The 27,348-nt window shown below is 40.3% G+C and overlaps 1 protein-coding gene across 3 annotated transcripts in view; it reads left to right on the forward strand.

The window, feature by feature from the left end:
• The first annotated feature begins 1,428 nt into the window (after positions 1-1,428).
• Positions 1,429-27,348, forward strand: part of SLC12A2 (solute carrier family 12 member 2) — an 88,309-nt gene continuing 62,389 nt past the window's right edge. For all 3 annotated transcript variants that reach the window (XM_070412573.1, XM_070412574.1, XM_070412575.1), the window contains exons 1-2: positions 1,429-2,214; positions 26,486-26,605. In XM_070412573.1, coding sequence (XP_070268674.1) covers positions 1,486-2,214; positions 26,486-26,605 — 849 coding nt within the window. In that variant the 5' untranslated portion in view covers positions 1,429-1,485. The remainder of the gene's footprint in view (positions 2,215-26,485; positions 26,606-27,348) is intronic.

Here is a 27,348-nt window from a genome sequence, read left to right on the forward strand (position 1 = left end):
GCATATCAGATATTTACATTACGATTCATAACAGTAGCAACATTACAGTTATGAAGTAGCAACGGAAATAATTTTATGGTTGGATCACCACAACATGAGGAACTGTATTTAAAGGGCCAGAAGGTTGAGAACCACTGCTAGAGAAAACGGACCTGCAGAGGACCTTTCTGTTTTGATGAAAACAGAGGATTCTTCACCACCTCCGTGATGCTGAAACTTCCCGCTTAGTTACTGCTCTCACATTCACTTCTGAACTTCCTCTCAGCTTTGGAAATACCGCGTTAAAAGTCGTCATGAGACCACAGGGCATCCTAACTGATCTCCCTCCTCCCACCTTCAAACATCGCCGCCGGTACAGTAAGGTGTCCCCGGAGTGTGGACACATCCACGGCATCTCCACTGGCGAGTCTCCGGGTACGCAAACCTCAGGCTGCCCTGCGGGTGCGTTTACACCTCGAAGGCGGCAGAGGAAACCCTGCCTTCCCCCCGGCTCAGGCCTGGAGCGAGCGCGAGAGTCGCCGCCGGCGGGAGCCCCGCGCAGGCCTCCCCGGGGGCGCGCCTCGCCCGCCGCGCCGGAAGCACCTGCGGGCCGGACCGGAGCGCCCCGGGCGTCCTCCTGAGGAGCTCGGGTCCAGCACCGCCGCGGGTACCACGCGCCTCAGGGGAAGCGGCCCTGCAGCCCTGCAGCATCTCGCGAGATCTCGCCGGCTCAGCACAAGTACTGCGAGTTCAGAACTTAAAAAAAAAAAAAAAGCCAGTGGGCTCGAGCCTCTCGAGCGTCCGCGATCCGCGTGAGCCGAAGCAGGGCCCGCGCGCCTTTCCGCCGCCCGTGCCGGGCGCCGTCCGCTGCCCGGTTTCCCGAGGTCCCGGCTGCCGGCCCGCGGACCGCACCCCCGGAGGCGGGGAGAGAAGGAGACGGCCGAGGGCCCACTCCTCAGCACCGCAGAGCGGGGCGGGGGAAGGAGGTGGAGGGGTGGGAGGAGGGCGACGGAAGAGGAGGCAGCGGTGCGAGATCTTCCCGGCGACGGCGGTCAGGCGGCGCGCGGCCGCTCCCCGACCGCGTGGCTCGTGCTGCGTGAAGCGGGGCGCGGGCTGGCCGGACACGATCCTCGCGCGGGTCGCTCTCGCGTGGGGTCACGCAGGACCCCAGACGGGCCGGGCGCCCGGGGAGCGTCCGCGGGCGTCACTGCAGGACCGCGGTGGGCGGGCTGAGGGGTGGGGCGCTCGGGCCCCGCCTCCCGCGTGCTGCAGCGGCAGCCGCCACCGCCGCGGCCGCGCCGAGCCTTTAAACAGCGGGCCCGCCCCGCGCCGGCCGCACTCTCGCGCTGACTCGGCTGCCGGCGGGTCCGTGCCGGCCCGGGCTAGCGGCGGAGAGCCGATTCCTGCCTCTGGCGTTGCGACCGCGGCCACCGCCGGCCAGGGGCGCTGAGGGCGTGCAGCCCGCCAAGTCCGCCAGGCTCTCTGGTCCGCCGAGGGTCGGAGGCGATGGATCCGGGGCCTCCGGCGCCCTCCTCCGGCGTCCCCAGGCTGGCCGGGGTCGGAGAGACGCCGCGGGCCGCCTCCGGGGTGAACCTGCCCGGCACGGCCGTGTCCTCGATGCCGGAGGATGCTGCGGCCGCGAGCCGGGGCGGCGGCGAGGGCGTCTCGGCGGCCGGGGACGGGCTGGGCAGACCGCTGGGGCCCACCCCGAGCCAGAGCCGCTTCCAGGTGGACCTGGTCTCCGAGAGCGCGGGGCGGGCTGCTGCTGCTGCGGCTGCTGCGGCTGCTGCGGCGGCGGCGGCGGCTGGTGCCGGGGCGGGGAGCAAGGAGACCTCCGTGGACGGGAAAGCCACCAGCGAGAGCGGGCCGGCGAAAGGCAGTGAGGAAGCCAAGGGCCGCTTCCGTGTGAACTTCGTGGACCCGGCTGCCTCCTCGGCAGAGGAGAGCCAGTCGGATGCGGCGGGGGTCGGCGGCGACGGGCCCAACGTGAGTTTCCAGAACGGCGGGGACACGGTGCTGAGCGAGGGCAGCAGCCTGCACTCGGGCGGCGGCAGCAGCGGGCACCACCAGCACTACTACTATGACACCCACACCAACACCTACTACCAGCGCACCTTCGGCCACAACACCATGGACGCCGTGCCCAGGATCGACCACTACCGGCACACTGTGGCCCAGCTGGGCGAGAAGTTGCTCCGTCCCAGCCTAGCGGAGCTGCACGATGAGCTGGAGAAGGTGAGCTCTCCCGGCCCTCCCCCTGCAGCCCTCTCGCCAGCCCTCCCTCCTTTCCCAACCTCTGGTCAGCGCCGGCCACAGGATGTGGCCTCCTGCTTTCCACCGGTGAGGTGGCGGGAATGGATGTGCATGACTCGCTGGCATCTCTGGATTCAGCTGTCAAGGGTGGAATTGCAGAGGAATGTAACTTAATCTCTTAAAAGTTTGCAGCGGGTTAGGCTACTTACGGGATACTGGAGAGGCTGTATTTAACAACCTTCCCCATCCAGTTATATATCTCAATTACGCTTGGTTTCTCAGCCGCGTTGAACAATTAACCATCTCTCTGCATGACAGTTATGCTTGTGGGCCCGCAAGGGAATGTGCAGGAGGTTTAGGTGAGGACATCTCAGGAGAGCACACCTACCATTTGTGTCCTTTTTAAAGGTTGTATTGTTGTATGGCTCATGTACACCCATTAGGGATCCCAAGAGTAGGAACTTTAGTGTTGGAGGGAAAAATCTTAACAGGGCGTGCTTGCGGTCCATGAATTATTAAAGCTCAATTCCTGCAACCTTGAATATGCAAAGATCATAAATCTAGAGACAAGCTGTTCTTGATAATGCTATAACTCCATTTTAAATGTAAACTTTTAGGGAGAGGGCTATAAAAAATAAGATGGGGGAAGGGGCGCACAGGAGAGATTGAGAGAGGGGCAGTGAGTTTTTTTTTCTATGGAGGAAGTCCAGAAAGACTTTCTGGGGTCTTGCATAGATATACTTTGTTAACAGAAAATCATCCCTATACTGTTTTTGTAATTCCATTTTATGGCCACATATGACTTTTATTTCTTGATGGTACAAAATCGTTATTTCGAGATAACATTGATGCTTTTGAGTTTCAACTAATTAACTATTTTATGGGAATACTTGAAGTGTGCTTTTACAATGTGTAATGACTACATTGATGAAATCTGGTGAATGCAAAGAGTTGGTACCATACAGATTGAAAAGATCTTAGTGTGGAAAGTTTAAATACAGAAGTATGTAATTTCTTTTTTATGTGATTATTTGATCTCATACAGTCATTTCATACAAGACAACTTGTCCCGATGTTTGATAATGTAACATTCATACAGTTTGAAATAATTACAGAGGTCTCAACCCTTAACAGCTTATTGATTAGAAGCCTGACATCATTTGGCTTTGGATAATGCTACTGTTATTCTATTGTGGTATTTTGTTATAGTAGTATAAGAAAAACACATTTTATAATACTCATATTCTTGTAGTTTCTCTCAAATCTGTTATTTTTTCCTTTCAAAAATAATAATTTTTGTAAAGTAGTTATATAGCTGGTAATTTTCCTTTTTTTTTTAGAGAACTTTTATTGAAATTATTAATGCAGGTAAATTTCAGATATATTTCACCAAAACGGAGTAATTTGGCAGTAAAGCACTCTAAATTTACCCATGATTTTTAGAAAGGCTTTAAATATATATATAAAATGTTTTGTTAAGTTTCATTAAATATATATATATATTTAAAGCCTTTACTGCCAAATTACTCCGTTTTGGTGAAATATATCTGAAATTTACCTGCATTAATAATTTCAATATATATATAATTCAAAGAGGAAGGGAGGGAGAGATTGAAGCTTCAATGATGTGAGAGAATCATTAATTGGCTGCCTCCTGCACGCCCCCTACTGGGGATGAAGTCTGCAACCCAGGCATGTGCCCTGACCTGAATCAAACCATGACCTCCTGGTTCATAGGTCAATTCTCAACCCCTGATCCACATTAGCTGAGCTAGAAAGACTTTTTAAATTAAAGGATGTTATATTCCTTGAACTTGTATGCTTCCTAGGAAAGCTTTTGTTATTTTAAATTCAGTAACCAAGCATTTGAAGTTCTCCAAAACTTCAGGGTTTTTATGTTTGTTTTGGCATTTTTAGTTCAGTTTACATTGTCTAAAAAAGGAACACCTGTATTGTAAGCTGTATAGTAGTTGAAGTCACCCAGCTTTTCAGCCTCAGTTTTTTCAACTTTCAGGGTTATTTTGAAGATCTGGGGGGGGGGGGGGGGGGGGGGTGGAAATGCACAGAAAGGCCCATGTGCAGCGCTTGGAAAATAATTGCTAATGTAGTTATTATTTTGATCTTATATTGGTCCTTCAGAAAGTACATAGTTAAACTCTAGGATTTCAATTTTTGATCCTCTTAATACCTGCATTATTAAATGAATGTAGCATGTAAAATGTTTTGTTAAGTTTCTTTTATGCAACAGATAGTATAATGAATTCTTTGTAGTTTTTTATCATCTACCACTCGGGTCCTTTATGGCCAAAAAAAGTTTCATTAATATATGTTAACTAAGCATAGAATCTCATATTGAAGATAATTTTGTTTAGAATTCAGCAAATGGATTATAGAAATGTTTTGTGTTAAGGAGTACAAATCTGGCCATACTGCTGTTGAAGGAGGGCAGGTGAGGGGTGATAGCATAAGTTGGGCAGATCCCTAAAAGTTAGTCCTTACGCTATCTAAATTGAGTTCTAGCTCCTTAAACATTTTTCTAATGCTTCTAGCCTTCAGTGAACCCTATTATGTAGAATTTTGTGACATTTAATTCTATCACTTTGATTATCATGTAGTATTTGGTCACTAAATGCTTTAAGTATCTCCCAGGGATCTGACTGTGTGCTAGGAACTATGGAAGAACAAAAAAAGTAAAAAGACAGGCACTCCAGAAACTTCTTAGGAGAACTTGTCTTCCTTCTACTTGAATTCCTTTCATTGCCTAGCACTGTGATTTTTAAAAAGTATTTTGCCTAAAAATTCAACTGAAGGGAAATAGTTAAATATCCATGGCATATCTTGCTGTATTATGCAGCCATTCTAGGGCCAGGACTCATGAGTTTTCTGTTTCAGATATTTATTGGTGAAAGGACACATGGCTATGGCACTGTGAAATGATGCAGTGATTAGGGAAACAGATACTGACTCTGCTTAAACATACATTAATCAAATAGTTGTACATATAACATAGTTATAATTTTTTTTTAATGCTAGGGAAGAAAAGTATAGGCTTCTAGTGAGGATATAATAGGACCTAATTTTTTTTTTTTTTTTAAGGAATTATACTGAATATACTGATAAGTATATTCTTTTTTTGTTTAATATATTTTATTGATTTTTTACAGAGAGGAAGGGAGAGAGATAGAGAGCCAGAAACATCAATGAGAGAGAAACATTGATCAGCTGCCTCCTGCACGCCCCTCACTGGGGATGTGCCCACAACTAAGGTACATGCCCTTGACCAGAATCGAACCCGGGACCCTTGAGTCCACAGGCCGACGCTCTATCCACTGAGCCAAACCGGTTCTGGCATAGGACCTAATTTTAATTGGGTTGGAGAAGCCTTTTTCCAGAAGTATATAACATTGAAGCTGAAACTTTAAGGATTTTGAAGATATGGTAGGAAAACATTCCAGGCTGAAGAGACAGCATTTGTGAAGGTAGTGAGGTGAGAGAGGGATATATTAAAGAACATAAGGTGACCAGTGTAAGATTTCACCATAAATGTAGTCTGAAGTGATTGAAGGATTTTATGTGAGGTAGCAACATGATCTGTTTTGTTTTAACATTGCTTACTGCTGGGAGGAGAGTGGATTGGCAGGAACAAGAATGGAAGCAGGGAGATCCAAGCTATTAACTGTGGTCTGGGTAACTGATAATAAGGCTTGGTGGCAGATAGAATTGGATGTAGGTGGATTGAATGTGGGAGTGGAAGAGAAGCTGATTCCCTGGTTTTGGTCTTGAGCAACTGAATAGATGGCAGTACTGCAGCCTGAGATGGGAAATACTGGAGAAGGAATAGATTTGAGGGATGAAAAAAAGAATTCTGAGTAGCCTGTAAGACATCTTAGTCCATGAATCATTATGAGGAAGGGGAGTAGAAAAGTATATATATATATATATATATATATATATATATATATATACACACACACACACACACATATATATACATATATATACACACACACATATATGTGTATATATGTATGTATATGTATATATGTGTATATATATTAGAAAGTATAAAAATCATATATATGTGTGTGTGTGTGTGTATAGTGTCTAAGGTTATGAATGAAATTATTTAAGGAGAGTGCGTAGATAAGAGAACAGGTATATGGTCTGGGATTAGGCCTAGAAAATGTCTAAAAGGAAGGTCTGTTAGAGATTGAGGAGACACTAGCAAAGGAAATTAAGGAGCTGCTATGCTGGTTAGAAATAGCTAGGAGAGCTGTTTTAGGAAAGCTGAGAGAAAAGTTTTCAAGAAGGCAGAAACTCTTCAAAGCTAATGCCTGGAATTGTGTTGTTTTTTAAGTATTTCAAAAAATCAACCCAAAGTAATGATTCCTGCTTCTACAGGAAGAAAAAAAGTGGAGGGAGGGTAGCATGATTATCAAATGTGGAAAAATATGGTGTAGACAATCTATAATAGCTCCTACTAGATTTAAAGCATTAATGTTATTTGAAATCACTGTGTTTTTTTTTTTAAAAAATGATTGATTTTTAAAAAATTTTTTTTTTTAGAGAGAGGAAGGGAGAGAGAGAAACATCCATTTGTTGTTCCACTTAGTGGTGCATTCACTGGTTGTTTCTTGTATGTGCCCTGATTAGAGATCAAACTCTGAACTTTGGCATATCGGGACGGTGCTTTAATCAACTGAGATACCTAGCCAGGATAAAGCATTATTAAAACAGTTTTAAAAGGTAGCATTACCTTGGCACAGTTGTCCTTAGGCCATGGCTTGGGAGCCTTTTGCTGATGGTATGTGGCCTATTTTAGCCTTTTCTTTTCTTTCTAATTGCCCTTGACCAGAATCGAATCTGGGACCTTTCAGTCTGCAGGCCGACGCTCTATCCACTGAGCCAAACCGGTTAGGGCTTTAGCCTTTTTTATTAATAAAAAGGGAGTATTAAAGAGAACAGCTATATCATCAAGTGTCTTTTATGTCTTACTGAGCTTGTGGATTTTTTAATTACTATGAAATAGGTCTTATACACATTTTACTCATGATAAAATGGGCTCATAGAAGCTGAAGAAATTGCTTAGTGTCACTCTCATAGAAAGTGATGCAGGTGGAATTCACACCCAGGTTTTTCTGACTCCAATGCCAGGATATAGTATCCTCTTTCTTGTTATCTTTTTTTGTTTTAAAGATTATTTAAAATTGATTCTTAGAGAAGAAGGGAGAGGTAAAAACATCGATGTGAGAGAGAAACTTTGATCTGCTGCTTACTGCACACCCCCTACCAGGGATCTAGCCCACACTCCTGGGTATGTGCCCTGACCAGGAATTGAACCTGCAACCTTTTGGTGCATAAGAGGGTGCATAGGACGACACTCAACCAACTGAACCACACAGGCCAGGGCTTTTTTATTACCTTTTCTTCGTGCCTATCCCCCAGACCTGCTCTGAGATGGCAGGGGGGTTGAGGGGGACACAATGGGGATTACCACCATCACCTCTCTACCATGACCTCCTGAGAATGGAATCCTTATATAATAAAAGGCTAATATGCAAATTGACTGAATGGCAGAATGACCGGTTGCTATGATGTGCACTGACCACCAGGGGGCGGATGCTCAACACAGGAGCTGCCCCTGGTTGTCAATGTGTTCCCACAGGGGGAGCACCGCGAAGCCAGAAGCTGGGCTCATGGCTGGTGTGAGCCTCTCCTGCCTCTGTGGCAGTGCTAAGGATGTCTGACTTTAGTGGGCCTAAGGACATCCCCTGCGGGCTCCTGGACTGCTAGAGGGCACAGGCTGGGCTGAGGGGACCCCCCACTCCCACCCCCAGTGCACGAATATCATGCACCAGGCCTCTAGTGACTACATAACAGAGAAACGAGGAGGAATTCTTGTGATGATGTATCATATGACTGTCTCACTGGATCTGAACTTGTATCTCATTCATCTCTATACAGAGAATAGGTACTTAATAAAGATTTGTTCATTGAATGTCTCAGGGTGGACAATTCCTCCCACTTAACAAAGACTTACTGTAAAACAGAAACAAGTATGTTATCTCCTCTAATGTCTGTAACTGCTTCCGAGTGGGCTGTATTGATTCTTGAACAAGAAATTTCATCCACTAATTCAGTATATAGCTTGAGTTCTTAAAAGTCACCCTGAAGGAACAAGAATGGGCCATATCCCTGGGGTTAGGGAGTAGAGTAGTTCCAGGATTGAGTAAAGTTAGGACCCTGATATGAAATACTTATATATAGCAAAGTCAAGATTGGATTATTTCACACTTTCGCCAGAGGCTTCACCCTGTTAAACCCATGCCACCAGCGCTGAAGTCTGGTTTACCCATAATACTGTATACATTCTCCAAGTATACACCAACTGACTGCCTGGGTAAAAGGAAAAATAAATTTGGGGATTTAAAATGTGGAAAATAATCTGTGCAATGCTATCATAATTGATGTTTTCTCTATGTATATTTGTGTTCAGATTCATATTTCCAATGCTGGGCATTTGGAGTCTAAAGGACAGAAATAATGTTTCTTGGTTCTTGTGTATTGAGTATGCTTGCTTCATTAATATTTAATTACATATTTCATATATGTGTTTGGAAAGTCTGTGGTACTAATCAGATTGGTTCCTTGCTGAAGTGAAACGAATATGAATTTGGTTATTCAACAAATTGGGTACCAGTAACACTATTGTAAGTGCTGGGGATAATACAGCAATGAACACAACAGAATCATGGGGCTTTCATTTAATAGTAGGAGACAATGAACAAATAGGTCAGATATAATTGAAGGAGATAGATGGTTATGGCTGGGGTGATGCTGTTTTAGAGTAGTTAGAGAAAGCCTCTCTGATATGTGAGCAGACCCTAGAAGGGAGTAAGGGATCACCCCATGCAAAATACCTGGGGGAAGAACACTCTAGGCAGAGGAATTGCACACACGAAGACCCTGAGAGGGAGTGTGCTTGGTGTGATTGAGAAATAAGGAGGCCAGCAAGATGAGTGACAAGGGGGAGAGTGATAGGAGAGGAGGTCAAAGCAGGAGTGAGGAATAAATAAGTAGATCATGATAAAGATTTAGGTTTTTACTCTGAGTGAGATAGGGAGTTGTGGAGGGTTTAATGCACAGACTTGACATGATCCGACTTATGTTTTTAAAATATCACTCTGATTATTCTGTGGAGAATATCCTTCTGTAAGGGGGTAATGGTGGAAGCTGGGAGACCAGTTAGAGCAGTATTTCAGTCACGATGATAGGACTTTTATTAAGGTAGTAATAGTGTTTGATACAGTGAGAGGTGTTCATATACTGGGTATGTTTAAAGGGTAAAACTGTTGGGATTTGCTGATGGTTTAGATGAAGGGGTGTATGGAAAGATCAATGCCAGGGTTTTCTACTGTTTAGAATGGAGTCTGTAGAAATGGAGATGGGGAGGGCTGTGGGAAGAGCAAGTTGAGAGGTGGACGAAAGAGTTGGGTTTCATTCTATAAACTAGTTCTACAATGGGGCAGACACATAAAATTGCAGCTACTGGTTAGTGAAAGAAAAGAACTTAAGAAAATGGTTTTTTAAATAGTCGCATAAAAATGTGCTTTTATGCTACAAATTTAGGTAAAGCCATGAAAATCAATTTTTCAAAGAGAATACAAAGGGGTGGGGAACTAATAGGCTGAAACATAAAGTGAAAGTGTTGAGGGACAGACTATAGGGAAAACTACTTAAAATACTGAAGTTGAAAACATCAATGGCTTCCTATTTAAAATATGAAAGCTGTCATCTGCCAGTGGCTTTATTATTCTTTCATTTTTCACTAGAACCAGTACTGTCTTAAAGCAATTATACAAACCATGGAGCTGATAAAGAACTTGGGGATTTCTAATTAGAAGAAGGGGAAAATCTGAAAAGCAAAAATAGCTTAGTGGAATGTTATCTCTCTGCAGAAGCTAATAACAGGCAGGTGTGTTTGTACCACCCTTGGGCTCAGAAATTTCTGTGCTTTAAATGTTCACTATGCTGTTTCTGAACATTCACAAATTAGATATTCATTTAGGTTAAGAATTCTAAAAACCACTGGCATGGTTCTTTGTCAGTTGGTGTGAATTAGTTCTTTGATTAGTGTAGCTTCGAGTTTAGTATGCAAATCATTTTGGAGTTTTTTGGTAAGGTGGCTTGGTAGGTCAGGCTTGGTTACTCCTGTGGAGGGAAACTTAAAGGATCCATGACCATCTGCTGTAGTATGACTTCTACCCCATCATTTCACCTAAATAGTTGTTAAAGTCACCAGTCATCTCCATTCTTATCACCAATTCCAGGACACCTTTTTTTCCTCCCCAGCAGCATTCAAACTTCCAGTAGCATTTAATGTTCTTTTCAGTCTTTTCATCACTTCCTCAGCTTCCATATAGCACTTTCCTTTTTTAAAAAACTTACATTTATTGATTTTAGAGAGAGAAAGAGAGAAACATCACTTTGTTGCTCCACTTATTTATGTATTCATTGGTTGCTTCTTGTATGTGCCCTGACTGGGGATGGAACCCACAACCTTGGAGCATCATGATGGTGCTCTAACCACTGACTCACCAGGCCAAGGCACTACTCTGTCTTTTCATTTTTCTCCCTCTCTGGCTCTTTCAGCCCAGTGTCTTTTGCAGTTTCCTTTATCTCTAAACTGAGCCACCTTCAAGGCTTGGTTCTGGCTTTTCTTCTTCTGGCTTCTTTCTTCTCTCCCTAGATAATTTTGTCACCCACCCATACCCCTTTTCTGAGTTCTAGGCATCCAATGCCTGCTGACATTTTTGCTTTGTATCTCAAAGGTACCCCAGACTCACAAACCTATAATTGCCTCCTTCCCCCTTCAGAAACAGAACAACCCAAGTCTTCTTTCAGTGTGTCCTGTGTCTCTATGAATGGTACCACCATGCATCATATTGCACAAGTGAGAAACGAGTCATTCTTGACACTTTCTTTCATTCCTCCACATCCAATTCATCTCCAAGTCCTGTCACCTTTATTTCCTAAATATTCTTTTTACCTTCACTGCTACCAACCTAGACCCAATTGAGGCATGTCCCTCCTACAGTAATCTAACTGGGTTCTCCGAATTCACTGTGCCCTCCCATCACTATTGTGCCCAGAAGTATCTTTTCAAAACAGAAAATTGATTATGTCATCCATTAGCTTAAAACTAGCCCTGCATTGTCTAGCTCTGGCCTACTTCTTGAGTGTTAAAATTACTCCAAGGCACAATACCTTTGACCATAGGAACTATTTATGATACTGTGAACTCTTCCTCACTTCCACCTTATACACACAGTTAACATTTCAGTTTAGAGATTTCACTTTAATCCTTATTTCCTCAGTGAGGAAGCCTTATTGTCCTCTGGTCCAGAACAAGCCCCCTTTCCCTTAAAGCACTTATTTCATGTATATTTATTAATGTGGTTATTTGACTCAACTGGATTGAACTTCAAGCTGCATGGGAAGCAGACTATGGCTATTTATTATATTCACGGTACCTTGTATATAGGCCTGACACAGCACACCCTCAATCAATATATGTTGGATAATAGAACTAGTTTTTTAAAATAAATTAATGTAGTACAAAAAAGTCTTAAGCTCTTTCATATATCTTATATTTGTTATGTAGACTCTCTATAGTTCATTTGACAGGCATATTGCCCCAATTTGCATAGTTGGAGTTTAACACTCAAAAACAGCTAAGGAACCCTTACAGAATCATAGGGTCTGTAACAGGCAGCACCAGGGTTGGAACTTGCAGCAAACATTCTGACTCCCAATTGGTGCTACTTTCAAAGATTTGTACTCCTCACTTTCACTGTATGGATATATCTTTTCCTAATAGAAATACCTTCAAAAAGAAATATAAGAAAGTATCTTATAAATGGAATCTTCCTAATTTTTTTTTCCATTTCCTCTGACTTTCTTTATCCATGTCTCTCAAAAGTGCAACCTAAATTTTTTAAAGTTTTAGGGTTGTGTTTTTTAAAATTCTGTAATCACTAGTCACATGTGGCTGTTAAACTCAGTTTAAATTAAAACTAAAGCTTCAATTAAATTACTCAAGCCATATTTTAAGTGATAATTGCCTACATTTGGCTGATGCCTATTGTATTGGACAATGGAGATATAGAACATTTCTATCATCACAGAGGTTACTATTATACATTCCTTTTCTCTTCCTTCTTTCTTTTTTTCTTCCACATTAAATACTCACCACAAGTTTAAAATTATTCACATTCAAATTTTCTTCTAATTTTGTATGGGATTCTTTCTCAAAGGTTTCTAGAACAGAGCCCTCAGTGAAGTGTTTGTTGAATCAGGGAATTCATATTTTTTCTTTCTGAGAATTAATTGGAAAGGCTGTGGAATTTAATATTGTATAAATTGTTAGATTTTCTAAAGCACTCTTAAGCTGCATATCTGTATTTGGTCTTCAAATCTATCTTTGGAGGAGTTGGGTTTTCAGAAAGTCTTGCAGTAGCAGTATCATTTTGCAAGGTTGTGATTTGCCTAAAGCCACATAACTAATACTTGATGAAGCTGAGTTTTTTTGAAATTAGGTTTCTGTCTCCCTATCCTTTTCTTCTAGACCAGTGACCCCCAAATTTCTAAAAATTTGGAGAAAAATTACAGATGTCTCTCTTTCAAAGAATATACAGGTAGCTTTTGAAAAACTTTCTGGTGATTCTCAGAAAGCCAGGTTTGAGAAGCAGTGTCCTAGAACATGATGAGAGATGTACACTTTGATTGCCCCTATAACTTAGTACATAGTTATTTTCTTTGATGTGCTGATTCTCCATTTTGAAATACCCTTATATAGACAAGTGTTAACAATCAAAGATCTGGCTTTAACCATTAGATAACTGTATACTGAATTGTATTAAGTATTTTTAAAATTTTACTTATGTATTTATTTTTAGACAGGAAGTGAGAGGGAGAGAGAGATAGAAACATCAATAAGAGAGAAACATACATGTTCAGTTGCCTCCTGGGAATTGAGGCTGAAACCTAGGCATGTGCCCTAACCCAAATTTGAACCGGTGACCTCTTGGTGCATGGGATGATACTAAACCAACTGAGCCACACCAGCTGGACTTTTTCTTTTAACTTTAGTAAGGTTCCTAATAGTCTTCTTTTTTTAAAGATTTTTTTATTGATTTAGAGAGAGAAACATCGATGTGAGAATGAAACATCAGTTGCTTCCTGCACCCCCCTACTGGGGATCAAGCCCACAACCTAGGTATGTATCCTGACCTGGAATTGAACCAGCAACCTTTCAGTGCATGGGATAATGCTCAACCAACTGAGTCACACCTGTCAGTGCTCATCAGTATATTATCAATTAATACTTGAAGGTACAAATTTTCTGGTAATTTGAATTAAAATATTTTCAAGTTATTAGCTTGACATTAATAAGTTGTATGGGATCTGAAATGATAATTATGCTATTCTTAATGCATTCTGTTGTAACTCAGTCTTGAATGATTAGTAAAGAACATGATGGGCTAGGTAGAGGACTGAATTTTTTCATTGCAATCAGCAGTTCTGACTCGGTTTATTGTAAAGTCACATGGCCACACCATCACTTTTATCTGTGGCACTTGAGTTTTGAGCTTTGCATTAATGCCACTGGATATTAATAGACCATTGTTAACGAGAGCAGATTGGATTCCTGCAAAACAATACTTGGTTTTGAGAGAGTAGTCTGTATGGGGAGCATTACACTGAATACACCAATCACCGACAGCACGGATAGGAAAAGTTGGTAGCTTTGGGATGAAATAATTGGCTAAGGCTTGTTGAAAAAATTGTTAGAATAAATCCAGCCACTTTGGCATCTAAATTTGCATATGTGTGCATCATTTTTAGTTACTCATTTGAGTATGTGTCATATTAACACTTTGCCTTTGCTTACCTTAGTATCAAAGCAGATGCTATTAAAATATATTAGAAATTTTTATCTTTAAAGTATCTTTATTAATACTTTATTTCAGAGGTTTGTTTTTAGAATTTTAATCATAGTTTTGGGTGACCTTGAACATTTTTGAAGTGTAATTTGGAGTTTATTTAAATCAATAATAAGATGCTTGTAAACAAAACAATAAATTCTTTTATATTAACCGTGCCCTGAAATAAAGACTTCCACTCCTTTGGCTGTCATTAGCAAAGATTTAATTTGTTTAATTAAAGCTGGGTCCAGAGGTTTTGCTAATCCAATATGAACCTAAGCTAGCCCTGCTGTAAGGTGCATGTTGGTTGCCACTAAAGGAAATAGGGAAGGGGAGAAGTTATTTACTATGCACATTTTTAGTTATAGAGAAGTTGCAAAACATTTCTAGAATTGCTATGGCCAGTGTGGCTCCATTAATTGAGTGTCATCCTGTGCACCGAAAGGTTGCTGGTTCGATTCCTTGTTAGGGCACAAAACTCAGTTGTGGGTTTGATCTCCGTGAGGGGGTATGCAGGAGGCAGTGGATCAATGTTTCCCTCTCATATTGATGTTTCACCCTTTCTCTCCCTTTCCCTTCAATAAAAACTCTGTAAAAAAACAACAACAAAAAACATAGTTCACTCTTCAATCCTGTTTAAAAAAATATTTCTAGTAGTGCCATCTTTGATCATCAAAACCCACATTCTTCACACTATACCCTACTGACTTGCTGATGGTATCTATAATAATAAAAGCGTAATATGCTTATTAGACCGGACAGCCAAATGACCTTCCAGATGTCCTTCTGGACAACCTTCCGGACAAAGCCAGGGCTGTGAGGGCTGAGCCCCTTGCACGAATTTTGTGCATTGGGCCTCTAGTAGATAATAAATCCTTTCTCACCAGGCAGAATGGTGATGCCATGTTTGTATGTAAAGTTCATCCAGAGGTAATCTTAAACTCTGCCAATATCAAATTATAAGACCTATGTAGTAGAGTCTAGATGACTGATGTTTTGCAGTATTTATATTTATGTGTTTGTTCAACATGCAGTTATTTAAACTCATTACATGGGCAGTTGTAATAATAGATCACTTATTTCTTGTTTATAATATTAGGCAAAATTTATTTAGCACTTACTCTGTTAATGTCAGGCAGTATACCAGACACTTAACATATTTTTTGTTTACTCTTTTAAAAGCCTTTCTTTTTATTGTGGAATATAGCAGAGAGAAAAACCCATAAATATATAACTTAATCAAATGATCACCACCCACGTCAAGAAACAGAACCTTGCTGGCACCCCCAGCCTCTGTACACTATTTTCTGATCCTTCCATTAAAGTAGCTGTTATCATGACTTAAGGGTAATAATTTCCCTTGGGCCTTTGTCCTGACTTTTTCCCACCCAAAATGACTTTTACTACCTTTATGTATTCCTGAAGAATATTACAGTTGACCCTTGAATGGCACAGGTTTGAACTGTGCTGGTCCACTTACATGTGGTTTTTAATTGGAAAAAGAAAATCCTAGGTACATAGAAATGGAATGACTGGCCTATTTTACCTATTCTCTCTACCACAATAGCCTCCAAGTAAACTTCCAAAGTTAAATAAAACACATAACTCTCTCAACTACACAATTTCATACTTAAACATTGGACATGCCTTCCAGATGCATTATGTCTGGACACTAGCAATTCTTTCTCCTCCATGGGTGGTCGTTGCAGTTGTCTAATCATCCTGTAGGGCAGAGTATCACAGACACTGTAAATCCTGGAGGAATTTCTACAAAGCACAGAGATTTAAAAAAAAAAAAAAATCCCTCTAGTGCCATCCAGTGCAGAACTGATGTCGTTTTTATGAGGATCATGTCAGAAGCCCTTAGGTTTGGAAGCAGAGAAAGAAGGAAAGGTAAAGCAAGGTGATGAGTGAGAATAGCTGGGTAATTGGGAAGTTCAAGCAGGACAGTTTCCTGAGTCGGGTGAGTTGTCTATCTTTTGTCCCCTTGCCCAAAATAGGTACCTAAAATAATTTTCCTTGTGTAATTCTACCATTTGGAGGATTCTCTGCACTGCCACATTATAGATATATGATTTGGGGTAAGTTAACCTCTCAAAAGACTGTTTCTTCATTTGTTAAATGGAGGTAATAGTACCTACCTCTCAAAGATGGACAATAGGACAATCTGCAAAGAAAGAAAAAATATGAGATCATTGTCAATTCAGGACAGTAGGACACCTAAGCGTTAGGGAAGTGTCTGACACACAATTGGCTTTCAGTAGATTGTAGTTGTTATTAAAGTAAGCCCAGCAGATTATGAGGGTCTCACAAATGAAGAATTCTTGGTTTATCGAATAGGTAATCAGTAACCAGACCTGGATGCTGTACAACCAGATTTTATAAGAAACACTTGTTTCTTGAAGGCAGAAAAACTATTTCGTTATATCTTGCAATATTACTTAGCAAAACCCCAAATCTGGTGTATGTCACAGTAAACTTGAATTGTGTTAAGGTTCACTTCACCCCCAAATATGCAAAGCCAAATTATTTCCTAACCTACAAACCAGTTCTTATCAAGAATTATACTGGGATGTTCAGTTGACATGTGAAAAAAGTCATCCCTTCCCATTGTATTTTCAAAGTGTTTGTGTAGTTATATCAAATTGTAAGGGGATTGCTAAGAAACATATGGCAATAAAGTATATTTAACTACTAAGGCAGTTTGTTACACTGCTAACTAGGCTTTTCCATCTTGTTTTTCATCCAGTGCAAGTGTTAATTGGGATAGAATTTAAAATTAACTTCTGGAAGAGATTGCTGTATTATTGGCTTTATTTGTGTGTGCTTTTCCTTAATGTTGGACTTGTAATTCTTTTGGTAGTTGTAGAATTTTTTTAGCATTTAAATGATGTGGTCTTCCAGAATAATTTGAGTTTGGATAACCTGAATGAGGTAAACGTTTATATTTTAAAATTTCTGAATGCTCTACCATAGCTTATACCTTATACATAGCACCTTCTTCTGAATAAACAGTTGTTAAATGCATTGAAACTTTCTAATCCCCCCCCATTTTTCCCTGTTCATGTTTTTTTTTAAATATATATTTTATTGATTTTTTACAGAGAGGAAGGGAGAGGGATAGAGAGTTAGAAACATCGATAAGAGAGAAACACCATGAGTGCCTCCTGCACACCTTCTACTGGGGATGTGCCTGCAACCAAGGTACATGCCCTTGACCAGAATCGAACCTGGGACCCTTGGGTCCGCAGGCCAACGCTCTATCCACTGAGCCAAACCGGTTAGGACTCCCTGTTCATGTTTTTTCTGTCACTTTAGATTATTGAGTAAGGTTGATTTACTGTGTAAAGAGGTACATGAATGATGATTGGGATCTAAATGGTATTTCCCAGATGAGAATGTTAGACACAGTATGGTTTCCTAGTCTTCATCTGGCAGGATTAGTCATTGTTTGACCCATGTTTTGTGACAGCCTGAAGCTGATTAGCCAATATATATGACTTGGTCTTAATGAAAAACTAAAATGATCTCATATTTTTTTCTTTCTTTGCACCTTTCTTCATCTTCAATAAATAATCACCCTTGTTTTTTAGTATACGTGCTGCTGAAGTGAGCACTCACCCTTGTTTATTTTTTGTAAACCAATATCTTGTCTTACACAGTCTTTACATTAACTATGTAAGTTAGTGTATTAGTTTAAGAACCACTTTCTAGTTGCAGAGATGATGCTAAAAGCAAATTTTGTTCTTTTAAATAAATGGACCTTTATATAGAAGCATAGACTCACAATCCTATCTAATAAAAGAGTAATATGCAAACTAACCATCACTTCATGATAAAGATGGAGGCACCCACAGCAGTAAGGAGGGAATATACAAATTGACGTGACAAAGATGGCGGTGCTGGCCAGAGCCATGGAGCCAGCTGGAGAGCCAAGCCTGGCTGGGGAGTGGGAGAGCGTGCGGGAAGCGACCCAGGAAGCCAAGCCTTCCTGCCCACTCTCCCACTCCCCACACTCTGGCCAGGCCTGGCTTCCTGGGTCGCTGGGGCTGGAGCCAGCAGATACACCCTGCATCCCTAAGTCTCCTCTCTTTTCCAGAAAATAAAATGTCCGCTGTGTACCCACCTTTTGGCACAGCCCCTGCCCGCCGCAGGCGCCCCCTCCCCCATCAGGCAGCGCCACACGGCTCCTGAGCACCCGTCTTCCCATACCTTACATGGTTCCCATACCTTACATGGACAAATGCGTGCAGGCAAAGTCAGGAATTCAGGCTCCTGACGTCAGCTTCCAGCTCTTAGGGCACCGCACGGGAGACCAAGGGGAGAGGGTGGGGATGGTGGGAAGGAAGGCCAAGGCCCTTGCATGAATTTCGTGCCATTGGGCCTCTAGTAGTGAAATAAAAACCCAAACATTTCTCCCTCCTTGGAAATTAACCCCTAGAGTGCCGGGAGCACAATCGCGCTCCTACTGTCTTTCGCCAAAAGTGCCGGGAGCGCTGTCGTGCTCCTCCTGCAGTGTCACTATTAGATGCCAGTAGTTCACTCTTTATTGACAGATGGCACCTAAGTCCAGAAAACAAATGTAGTAAAGGTTTCCTTAAGTTTTTGAATATGTAACTTCATTTACTTGAGATTCATAATTTTTTTCCTAAACTGCTGTAAAATCAGCAAAAATGCCTTGGCAATTTTAGCATAGTTCCTAGGATACTGGTTGGCACTCAAAGGGTTAAAAAAATAATAGGTTACTGTCTTTTTGCCCACTATGGCCTAAAATTGCGGAGCAGACCCTTTTGCCCAGGCTTTGTCAGTTAAACTGTAAAAATACAATAAATTAGTATGAAAAATGAATAGATTGGTAATAAACAATGCCAGAAATGTGTTGTATTAGTATTTTAACTGTTATTTAGAAGCTGCACTGTTCAAATGATATAGATTTCTCTTTGCACAATGATAAACACCTTTGTTAACTTACTCTGGAAAAAAATGTGATCACAAATCATTTGATTACTATACAATCATCTTTCATGGGTATTAAGTCCTTGGCTAGTGACATTGCAAAGACCACCCATGCTATGCTACAGTGCATATCTGAGATAAAAATTTTGTGAACTTAGTAACTGGGATGTTCAAAGAAAGAGAAAAAACCATGCTATTTTAATGTAAATTATACTTAAAGCGTTTAAGAATGAGAAGCACATTAGTGTACACATTTGGGAAATGAGAAGGATGTAATGTACACAGAAAACAATCCTGCACTCTAGGATACAGAGCTGGTAAAAGCACTGTTACAGGTTTTTATTGTAAGTTTTTAAAAAACTTAAGTATTGATTTTTATCCATTATTTTAAAAAGATATCTGAGCCTGGTTTGGCTCAGTGGATAAAGCATCAGCCTGTGGACCAAAGGATCCAGGGTTTGATTCCGGTCAAGGGCACATACCTTGGTTGCAGGCTTCTCCTGGCCTGAGCCTTGGTTTGCTCACGCAGGAGGCAACCAAGCCTCTCAGTCTTACCTTCTGTCTTTCGCTCTCCTTAAAAATCAATGGAAAAATGTCCTCAGGCAAGGATTAACAAAAAAAGACAGCTGATTTCATAATAGGTTATTGCTAAAATACTGAAGGAAATTCTAGTGTTAGGGAAGAAACAATAGCTTAATTTTTAAGAATTTTTAAACTGAAAAATCATTATTAAACCAAGTCATTGGTTATAAGCAGTATTTTCTCAAGCATAATTGAAATATGACCTTTGTTATGTAAAAGAATTTGAATTTGTTAAAAGACAAGTTAACTTGGATAATGGAAACTGAGAAAACTTTGTAAATATTTAAGACTTGTGCAATAAGGAATAAATATAAAATGTATTTTACATTATAAAGGCTTTTAATTATTAAAAATTTACTATCTTCCTGGCCAAATTCTTTTTTTTAAAATGTTTTTATTGATTTTTAGAGAGAGCGATGGCGAGGTAGAAACATCCATGAGAGAAAAACATCATCCATTGGCTGCCTCCAGCATGCCTCCTACTGGGGATCGAACCTGCAACCTAGGCATGTACCCTGATTGGAAATCCAACTGGTGACCTCTTGATTGGGTCAACACTCAACCACTAAACCACTCTGGCTGGGCCAAATTCTTCTTTCTTTTTTCAAAAAATATATTTTTATTGATTTCAAAGAAGAAGGGAGAGGGAGACAAAGATAGAAACATCAATGATGAGAGAGAATCATTGATTGGCTGCCTCCTGCATGCCCCCTACTGGGGACCAAGCCCGCTACCTGGGCATGTGCCCTTGACTGGAATCGAACCCAGGACTCTTCAGTCCCCAGGCCAATGCTCTTATCAACTGAGCCAAACCAGCTAGGACCCAAATTCTTCATTTTTTTTTCTTTTCTTGTTATTTTTAATCCTCACCCGAGGATATTTTTTCCCATTGATTTTTTTAATTTAAATTCTTTATTGTTTGAAGTATTTTACTAGTCTCCTTTTTCCCCCATTGACCTCTCCCCAGCCGCTCTCACCCCCCTACTGTCTGTGTCCATTGGTTATGCTCATGCATACAAGTCCTTTGGTTGATCTCTTACCCCATCACCCCACCTTCCCTCATAGGTTGGACACTCTGTTGGATGCTTCTATGTCTCTGGTTCTATTTTTGTTCATCAGTTTATGTTATTCATTATATTCCACAAGATATCATGTGATACTTATCTTTTTCTGACTGGTTTATTTCACTTAGCATAATGCTCTTCAGTTCCATCCATGCTGTTGCAAATGGTAAGAGTTCCTGCTTTTTAATTTTTTTAATATATTTTATTGATTTTTTACAGAGAGGAAGGGAGAGGGATAGAGAGTTAGAAACATCGATGAGAGAGAAACATTGATCAGCTGCCTCCTGCACACTCCCTATTGGGGATGTGCCCGCAACCAAGGTACATGCCCTTGACTGGAATCGAACCTGGGACCCTTGGGTCCACAGGCCGACGCTCTATCCACTGAGCCAAACAGGTCAGGGCAAGAGTTCCTGCTTTTTTACAGCAACGTAGAATAACACAGTTTCACTCATTTACTGATGGGCACTTAGGCTATTTCTAAATCTCAGCTATTGTAAATTATGCTGCTATGAACATAGGGGTGCATATATCCTTTCTGATTGGTGTTTCTGTTTTCTTGGGATATATTTCTAGAAGTAGAATTATTGGGTCAAATGGAAGTTGCATTTTTAATTTTTTGAGGAAACTCCATACTGTTTTCCACAGTATTTCTGATAGTTAAAGTATTCACTGGAAAATTCAGGAAATAAAAACTAATCAAGAAAGATAAATATTTTTCTTTATATTTAGGAAAAGTTGCTGTTCATCACACATTGACAATTTCTTATTCTCATTTGGTAAGAATTAGAATAGTAAACATTATGAAATTTCTAAGTGGCAACATCAGTATTTACCTATACAGGGCTGAAATTCAGAGGTGAGGTCTGATCCAGAAATGAATGGAGGCCATCACTTATTACTTAACACATTTAGATGCTGCTTATAGCTACAGGTCTGGTAAGAATCCCTTACAAAGAAAATATAGAGTGGGAAAAGGAGATGGGGTTAGGACCAAGTTGAAGGGACTCTTACTATTTAATTGCTTGGTAGAAGAGGCTGAGAGAAAATGTGGTATTTCAGGAAATGTTTCAAGAAAGAGGGAGTGGTAACAATATATCTATCGTATGTCGTTTCAAGCGAGACAGGGACTGAAAAATGTACATTAGATTTGGCAGCAGAGAGGTCTATGGATGTCTTAAAAAACTAGTTCAGTGTTGTGTGGCAAAGCTAGGTTGCTGTGTATTGAGGAATGTGCTGTAGTATTTTAGCAAGTTTGGCTGGGCTTCTGGTGACAGGTAAGAGAAGTGGTGTGCAATAAAATGTTAACCACAGTTAAAGGAGAGAGAATGATCAAGTTGAGGTGGAAAGTTGAGTATACAAGAGAGATATTATCTACAGTGTAAAAATTCTTTACTCCCTGCAAAGAAATAATGACCATGGAGACCAAAGTTCCCTTTGTATTTTCTATATCCCCAGAAAAATGTTTAACTCCTCTTGCCTTCTCTCTGTAAGTTTCTCTTTTCATTCTGTTACCATAGCTTCACCCACTGGCTTGTTAGCCTGGCCCCTCTCCTAAGTTCCAGTCATGAATTTTTTAACTGCCTGGTAGAATTCTTTAATCATCTCATGACTCCTCAAATTCTGCATGTCCAATTTCAGGCTGACATAATTATTTACTAGTTCTCTATTTCTTTCATTAAGAGATCCTTTTAGTTACTGAGGGTCTTCCTATCTGGGTCTTCCATTATCTCCTCTCTTTTCCTCGCTTCCCCATTCTATTCTCACCTCACTCACCCTCAATCCCTGCTTGGTACATTGAGAATCACAGTACTCCTTTTTTTGAAGGGTTAATTCACCAAATAAATTCAAATTAATTTATCCCACCTCATTTAATATGGTGTTATGCATAAAGTCATTTGTTATTTTTTTGGCATTTTATTCATTATGTGAAAAACAGTAAAAAAACAAGCCCATTATTTCTGTGAAAATGGGAGATTGAAGATTTTATTTATGTACCTTTGTATCAGCATAATTTATAGTTCATAATTGTGTGAAATTTTCCCGATTGTAAGTTTTAATGTGCAGACCAAATGTCCTACCCAACAATTTACTTATTTCTCTGAAACTGATGTATTTAAAGAAACAAAATACAGGTACCCCTACTTTTTGAAAGTTTGTTTTATGCCACTTTGTTAAGACCTGCAGCCAGGCTGGTGTGGCTCAGCAGTTGAACGTCCACCCATGCACCAAGAGGTGGCTGGTTCGATTCCCAGTCAGGGCATGTGCACTGGTTGCAGGCTCAATCTCCAGTAGGGGACATGCAGGAGGTAGTCGGTAGATGTTTCTCTCTCTATCCCTCTCCCTCTTTCTCTAAAATAAATAAATAAAAAAGACTTGCATTAGTATCTATTTTCACTAACCGAAAAACAGCAACAATAACAAAACAAAACAATTTGCTTTTATGGAAAAAAGGCAAAAAGCAAAAATAGCATTCCGTATTTGTTTTGCAGCGAGCCATTGTGGAGGCAGGGCACAGTGAGAGTGGCATCACCAACCTGCTTCTCTGGGAACTGTACTCAGCAGCTTGGTATCAAGCTATCATAAGCTTTGAACTAATTGTCTGTGAGCATCTATTTTTTATCTCAGTTTATTTTGTGCATTTGTTAGCAAGATGCATTTTAAAGTAATTACTTCTTTGCTTTATGCCATTTCAGCTTATGAAAGGTTTCATGGTCACGGTCTACTTCTAGATAGTGGGAGAAACCTGTATGTGTATTCTACTTTGGTTTCCTATTACTTCAGGAAATTAATACAGTTGTAAACCCAATTTTATTACATTTAAATATATTGATTGAACTATAAATAATAGCATATTTGTGTTTTAATTTTTGAGTTGTATATCTGAGATTACTACCACACTTTTTGAAATATAACTATCAGAACATGATGAGGATTCCACATTTTATGTGGACCCCATCTGTTAAAATACTATTTCATATATTATAGAAAATCTTACTCTGTTTTTTAATATAGTTGATCACAATATAGTGGAAATTAGCATAATTACTACTAAACCTTCAACTTTGAAGTGGAATTCTGATAGACACCCACAAAAAATTTTAAGCTGCCTGCATCCCTTTGCATTGTAAGATACCCACATCAATATATGGCCTTGGAGAAAGTAGCCTACTACATACACACATCTTTAACTTTCTTTTAACAGAGATGGAAAAGGAGATGTCTTTTTGTGTATACTATGCACAGTTACTTTTTCTGGTGATACTTGGAGGTTATGTAATATTTTAAAGTCATAAATTAACTGAACAGTATCAGAATGAAAACCGAGCAACTGCTGTCTACTTTAGTTATTTGAATTTACACAAACATTTTTTGTTCTGGCTTTTATTTGAATAATTGAACAGTTAAGTCATCAGTCCTTATAAAGGATCTTTTTTAAAAAAAATCTGGGATCATCGTTGATACTTGACCATCTAGAAGACATCTAACAGTAGAAGTAGCCAAAAGTGGATTGCTCTTATAAAGAGCAACTTTCTTTTCTATTTATACATATTCTAACAAGTTTAATGGTTATTGGTTTCCATGTGTACATGAGTCTAAGCAAGGGAAAGAAGTAACAATAGACAGACACATTGACTGAAATGAGGAGTGACAGTCTGCAGTCTGATACAAGAGATGAGAAAAATTATCAGAAGTAGTCATTTCAAAAAGTTTTCATGACCCCAAAATTCCGTTCCTAGGTAAATGAAAACCAATGTCCACAAAGAAAAATTGTAGACAAATGTTCACAGCAGCATTATTCCTAATAGCCAAAATGTGGAATTAGCCCAAATGATCATCAATTAATGGATGGAAAAACAGAAGTTTTTTAAAAAGTTTAGTAGATTGGGATAATTAAAAAAATTTTTATGTGAGTGGTTAGTTCTATATAGAATAGTACATAATAATTGATACAGTAGTTTTGAAACTGTTGAAAGGTAAATTATAATTTTTTCTTAGGATTTATCTTAGATTTTTGAATCATCAGAAGTGGTTAACATTAAAATTCATTTAAGTTCTTAGTGATCTTTAAATGATTTATTTTCTATGTATTTCACATAGTCAAAGTTATAGCTGTCTGTTAATGCAAATATGGGGATTAGTTGAAAATTTGATTATTTTTCTGTTAACATTAAAAAGCTTAGATAAAGTAATTTTCAAAAGATACACTTAAAGACATTGTTGGATCTAACTTATTATAATGTTTCTTTTTTGCATAGAAATCTAAATATTAGCAGTAGTTAAAATATATAAATTGGAATCTAAGAGCTACTCTAGGTTGATAGTACTTTGAAAAAGGATATAGCAATAATGCATTGAACAGAATTAAATGAGTCTACTTGGCTAACACATTGGTCAAGGAGAATAGGGAAGTTTGATTATGACAGGTTTTGCTCTGAGGTAACACAGAACTTGCAACAGCTCGTTTCTGTGAAAATGTATTTGTGTTGAGGATATCAACCACTGAAAATGGTTTTTTAAAAAGTGCTATAGAAAATCTAGATCAGTTTTCAGGATTAAATAATAATTAATTTAGTTGGCTCTTCTGTATTTAAAGAATGATGCTTAAAATATAGCATCATTTGTTCCCTGCTGTTAAGAATATGGGTAGAGGAAGAACTATGGGGATAGTGTTAGGGACATGACTCTAGATCCAGAACATTTTCTGTCTCTTAACTCCTCCTTTTACCCTTTTATGACCTGTTTAAAGCACTGTTCCTGGTTTGGAAATTTGTCATGACTTGGGTGTATTGAGACTGAACAAAAGTTGAGAACAAAGGACAGAGGGAAAGTGAGAAAATAGAGGACAAAAAACTAAAAATGATAGAATCAGACATGAAATACAAAAATTTAAGAAGGGAACACCGTTTATGGAAATGCATGTATAACTAGCTCATGTATGAATGTGAGACAGATTACAAAGGAAAAAGTGAAGAGCACTGAGTAACTGAATGCAGATAAGGAGTAACAGGAATTGTGAGTGAATGTTGGGATCCTGGGTAATCCTGCTGTCATGGATTATAAAGAGAAAATTGTTCATTGTTGATGAAGAGGAGTTTTAAATTTTTTTATTATTATTGATTTTAGAGATAGGAAGGGAGAGAGAAACATCCACTGGGGATAGAGCCTGCAATCTGGGTATGTGCCCTGACCCGGAATTGAACCCACCACCTTTTAGTGTACAGGACAACACTTCAACTGAGCCATGCCGGCCAGGAAAAAATTGTTAACGTTGAAATTTCAGATATGGTAAAGATGTCAATTAGGCAATGTGAATTTGTGGCTGGAGAGACAAGGTCTGAATTGACTGACCTAGCTAGCCTATACTGAGCAAACAGTATTCACTGTGTTGTTCCAGACACTGCCAGAGTGTAACTAAAATTGGAAATGATTAAAATGGGTTTACTGTCATAAGATTTAAATTTTTCAAAACTTAATAATTAAAGTTTCTTTCACTTTATTGCTTTACATTTTCCTCAGGTAAGATATTCAGAAAACCTTGGTCCTTGGGAATCTGTACTATGTCCTTCTAAACATGGTTAAGTGTATTTAGTGATGTTTGTTTTTATTAGGTGATTTTAAATAATTCCTAAGCATAATTCACATTTTTCCTTTTATAACCAGGAACCTTTTGAGGATGGCTTTGCAAACGGGGAAGAAAGTACTCCAACCAGAGACGCTGTGGTTACATATGCTGCGGAAAGTAAAGGAGTTGTGAAGTTTGGCTGGATCAAGGGTGTATTAGTATGTACATATAGACTTAATTTTAGAGTTACAGCATTTCTATTATTTATAAAATCTTCCTATTATTCTCATCAATCGTCGAGAACTTTTTTCTTTTTTTTAAACTTTTTTGAATACTATAGAAGACCAAATAAATAACTTGTACTTCCTTTCCTTGTGCATATTAAATTCAGTAAAGTAAACATATTTTTAATTTAATCATATTATATTTGACTAGAGTCCCGGTGCACAAAAATTTGTGCACTCGGGAGAGGAGGGGGGTCCCCCAGCCCGGCCTGTGCCCTCTCGAAGTCTGGGACCCCTCGGGAGATAACGACCTGCTGGCTCAGGCCTGCTCCCGGGTGGCAGAGGGCAGGCCCAATCCCTAGGTGCAGCCCCTGGTGGGGCTCAGAGCAGGGCCGATTGGGGAGTTGGGGCGCCGCCCCGTCATGCACAGAGCAGGGTGGATCGGGAGGTTGCGATGCCACCCTCAGTCACGCTCAGGGTAGGGCCGATTGGGGGGTTGGGGCACCGCCCCCTGTCACACTCAAGGCAGGGTCGATGGGGAGGTTGCGGCGCCACGCCCTGTCACGCACAGAGCAGGGCCCATCAGGGGGGTTGGGGCTCCGTACCCTGTCACACACAGAGCAGGGTCAATCAGGGGGTTGGGGAGCTCCCCCCTATCACGCACAGAGCAGGGCCCATCAGGGGGTTGAGGAGCTCCCCCCGTCATGTACAGAGCAGGGCCGATCAGGGGGTTGAGG

Source organism: Myotis yumanensis, unplaced genomic scaffold, assembly GCF_028538775.1.
Source record: "Myotis yumanensis isolate MYYU_CA2020_CCGP unplaced genomic scaffold, mMyoYum1.0.hap1 SCAF_4, whole genome shotgun sequence".
In the NCBI taxonomy this organism is placed as follows: Eukaryota; Metazoa; Chordata; class Mammalia; order Chiroptera; family Vespertilionidae; genus Myotis; species Myotis yumanensis.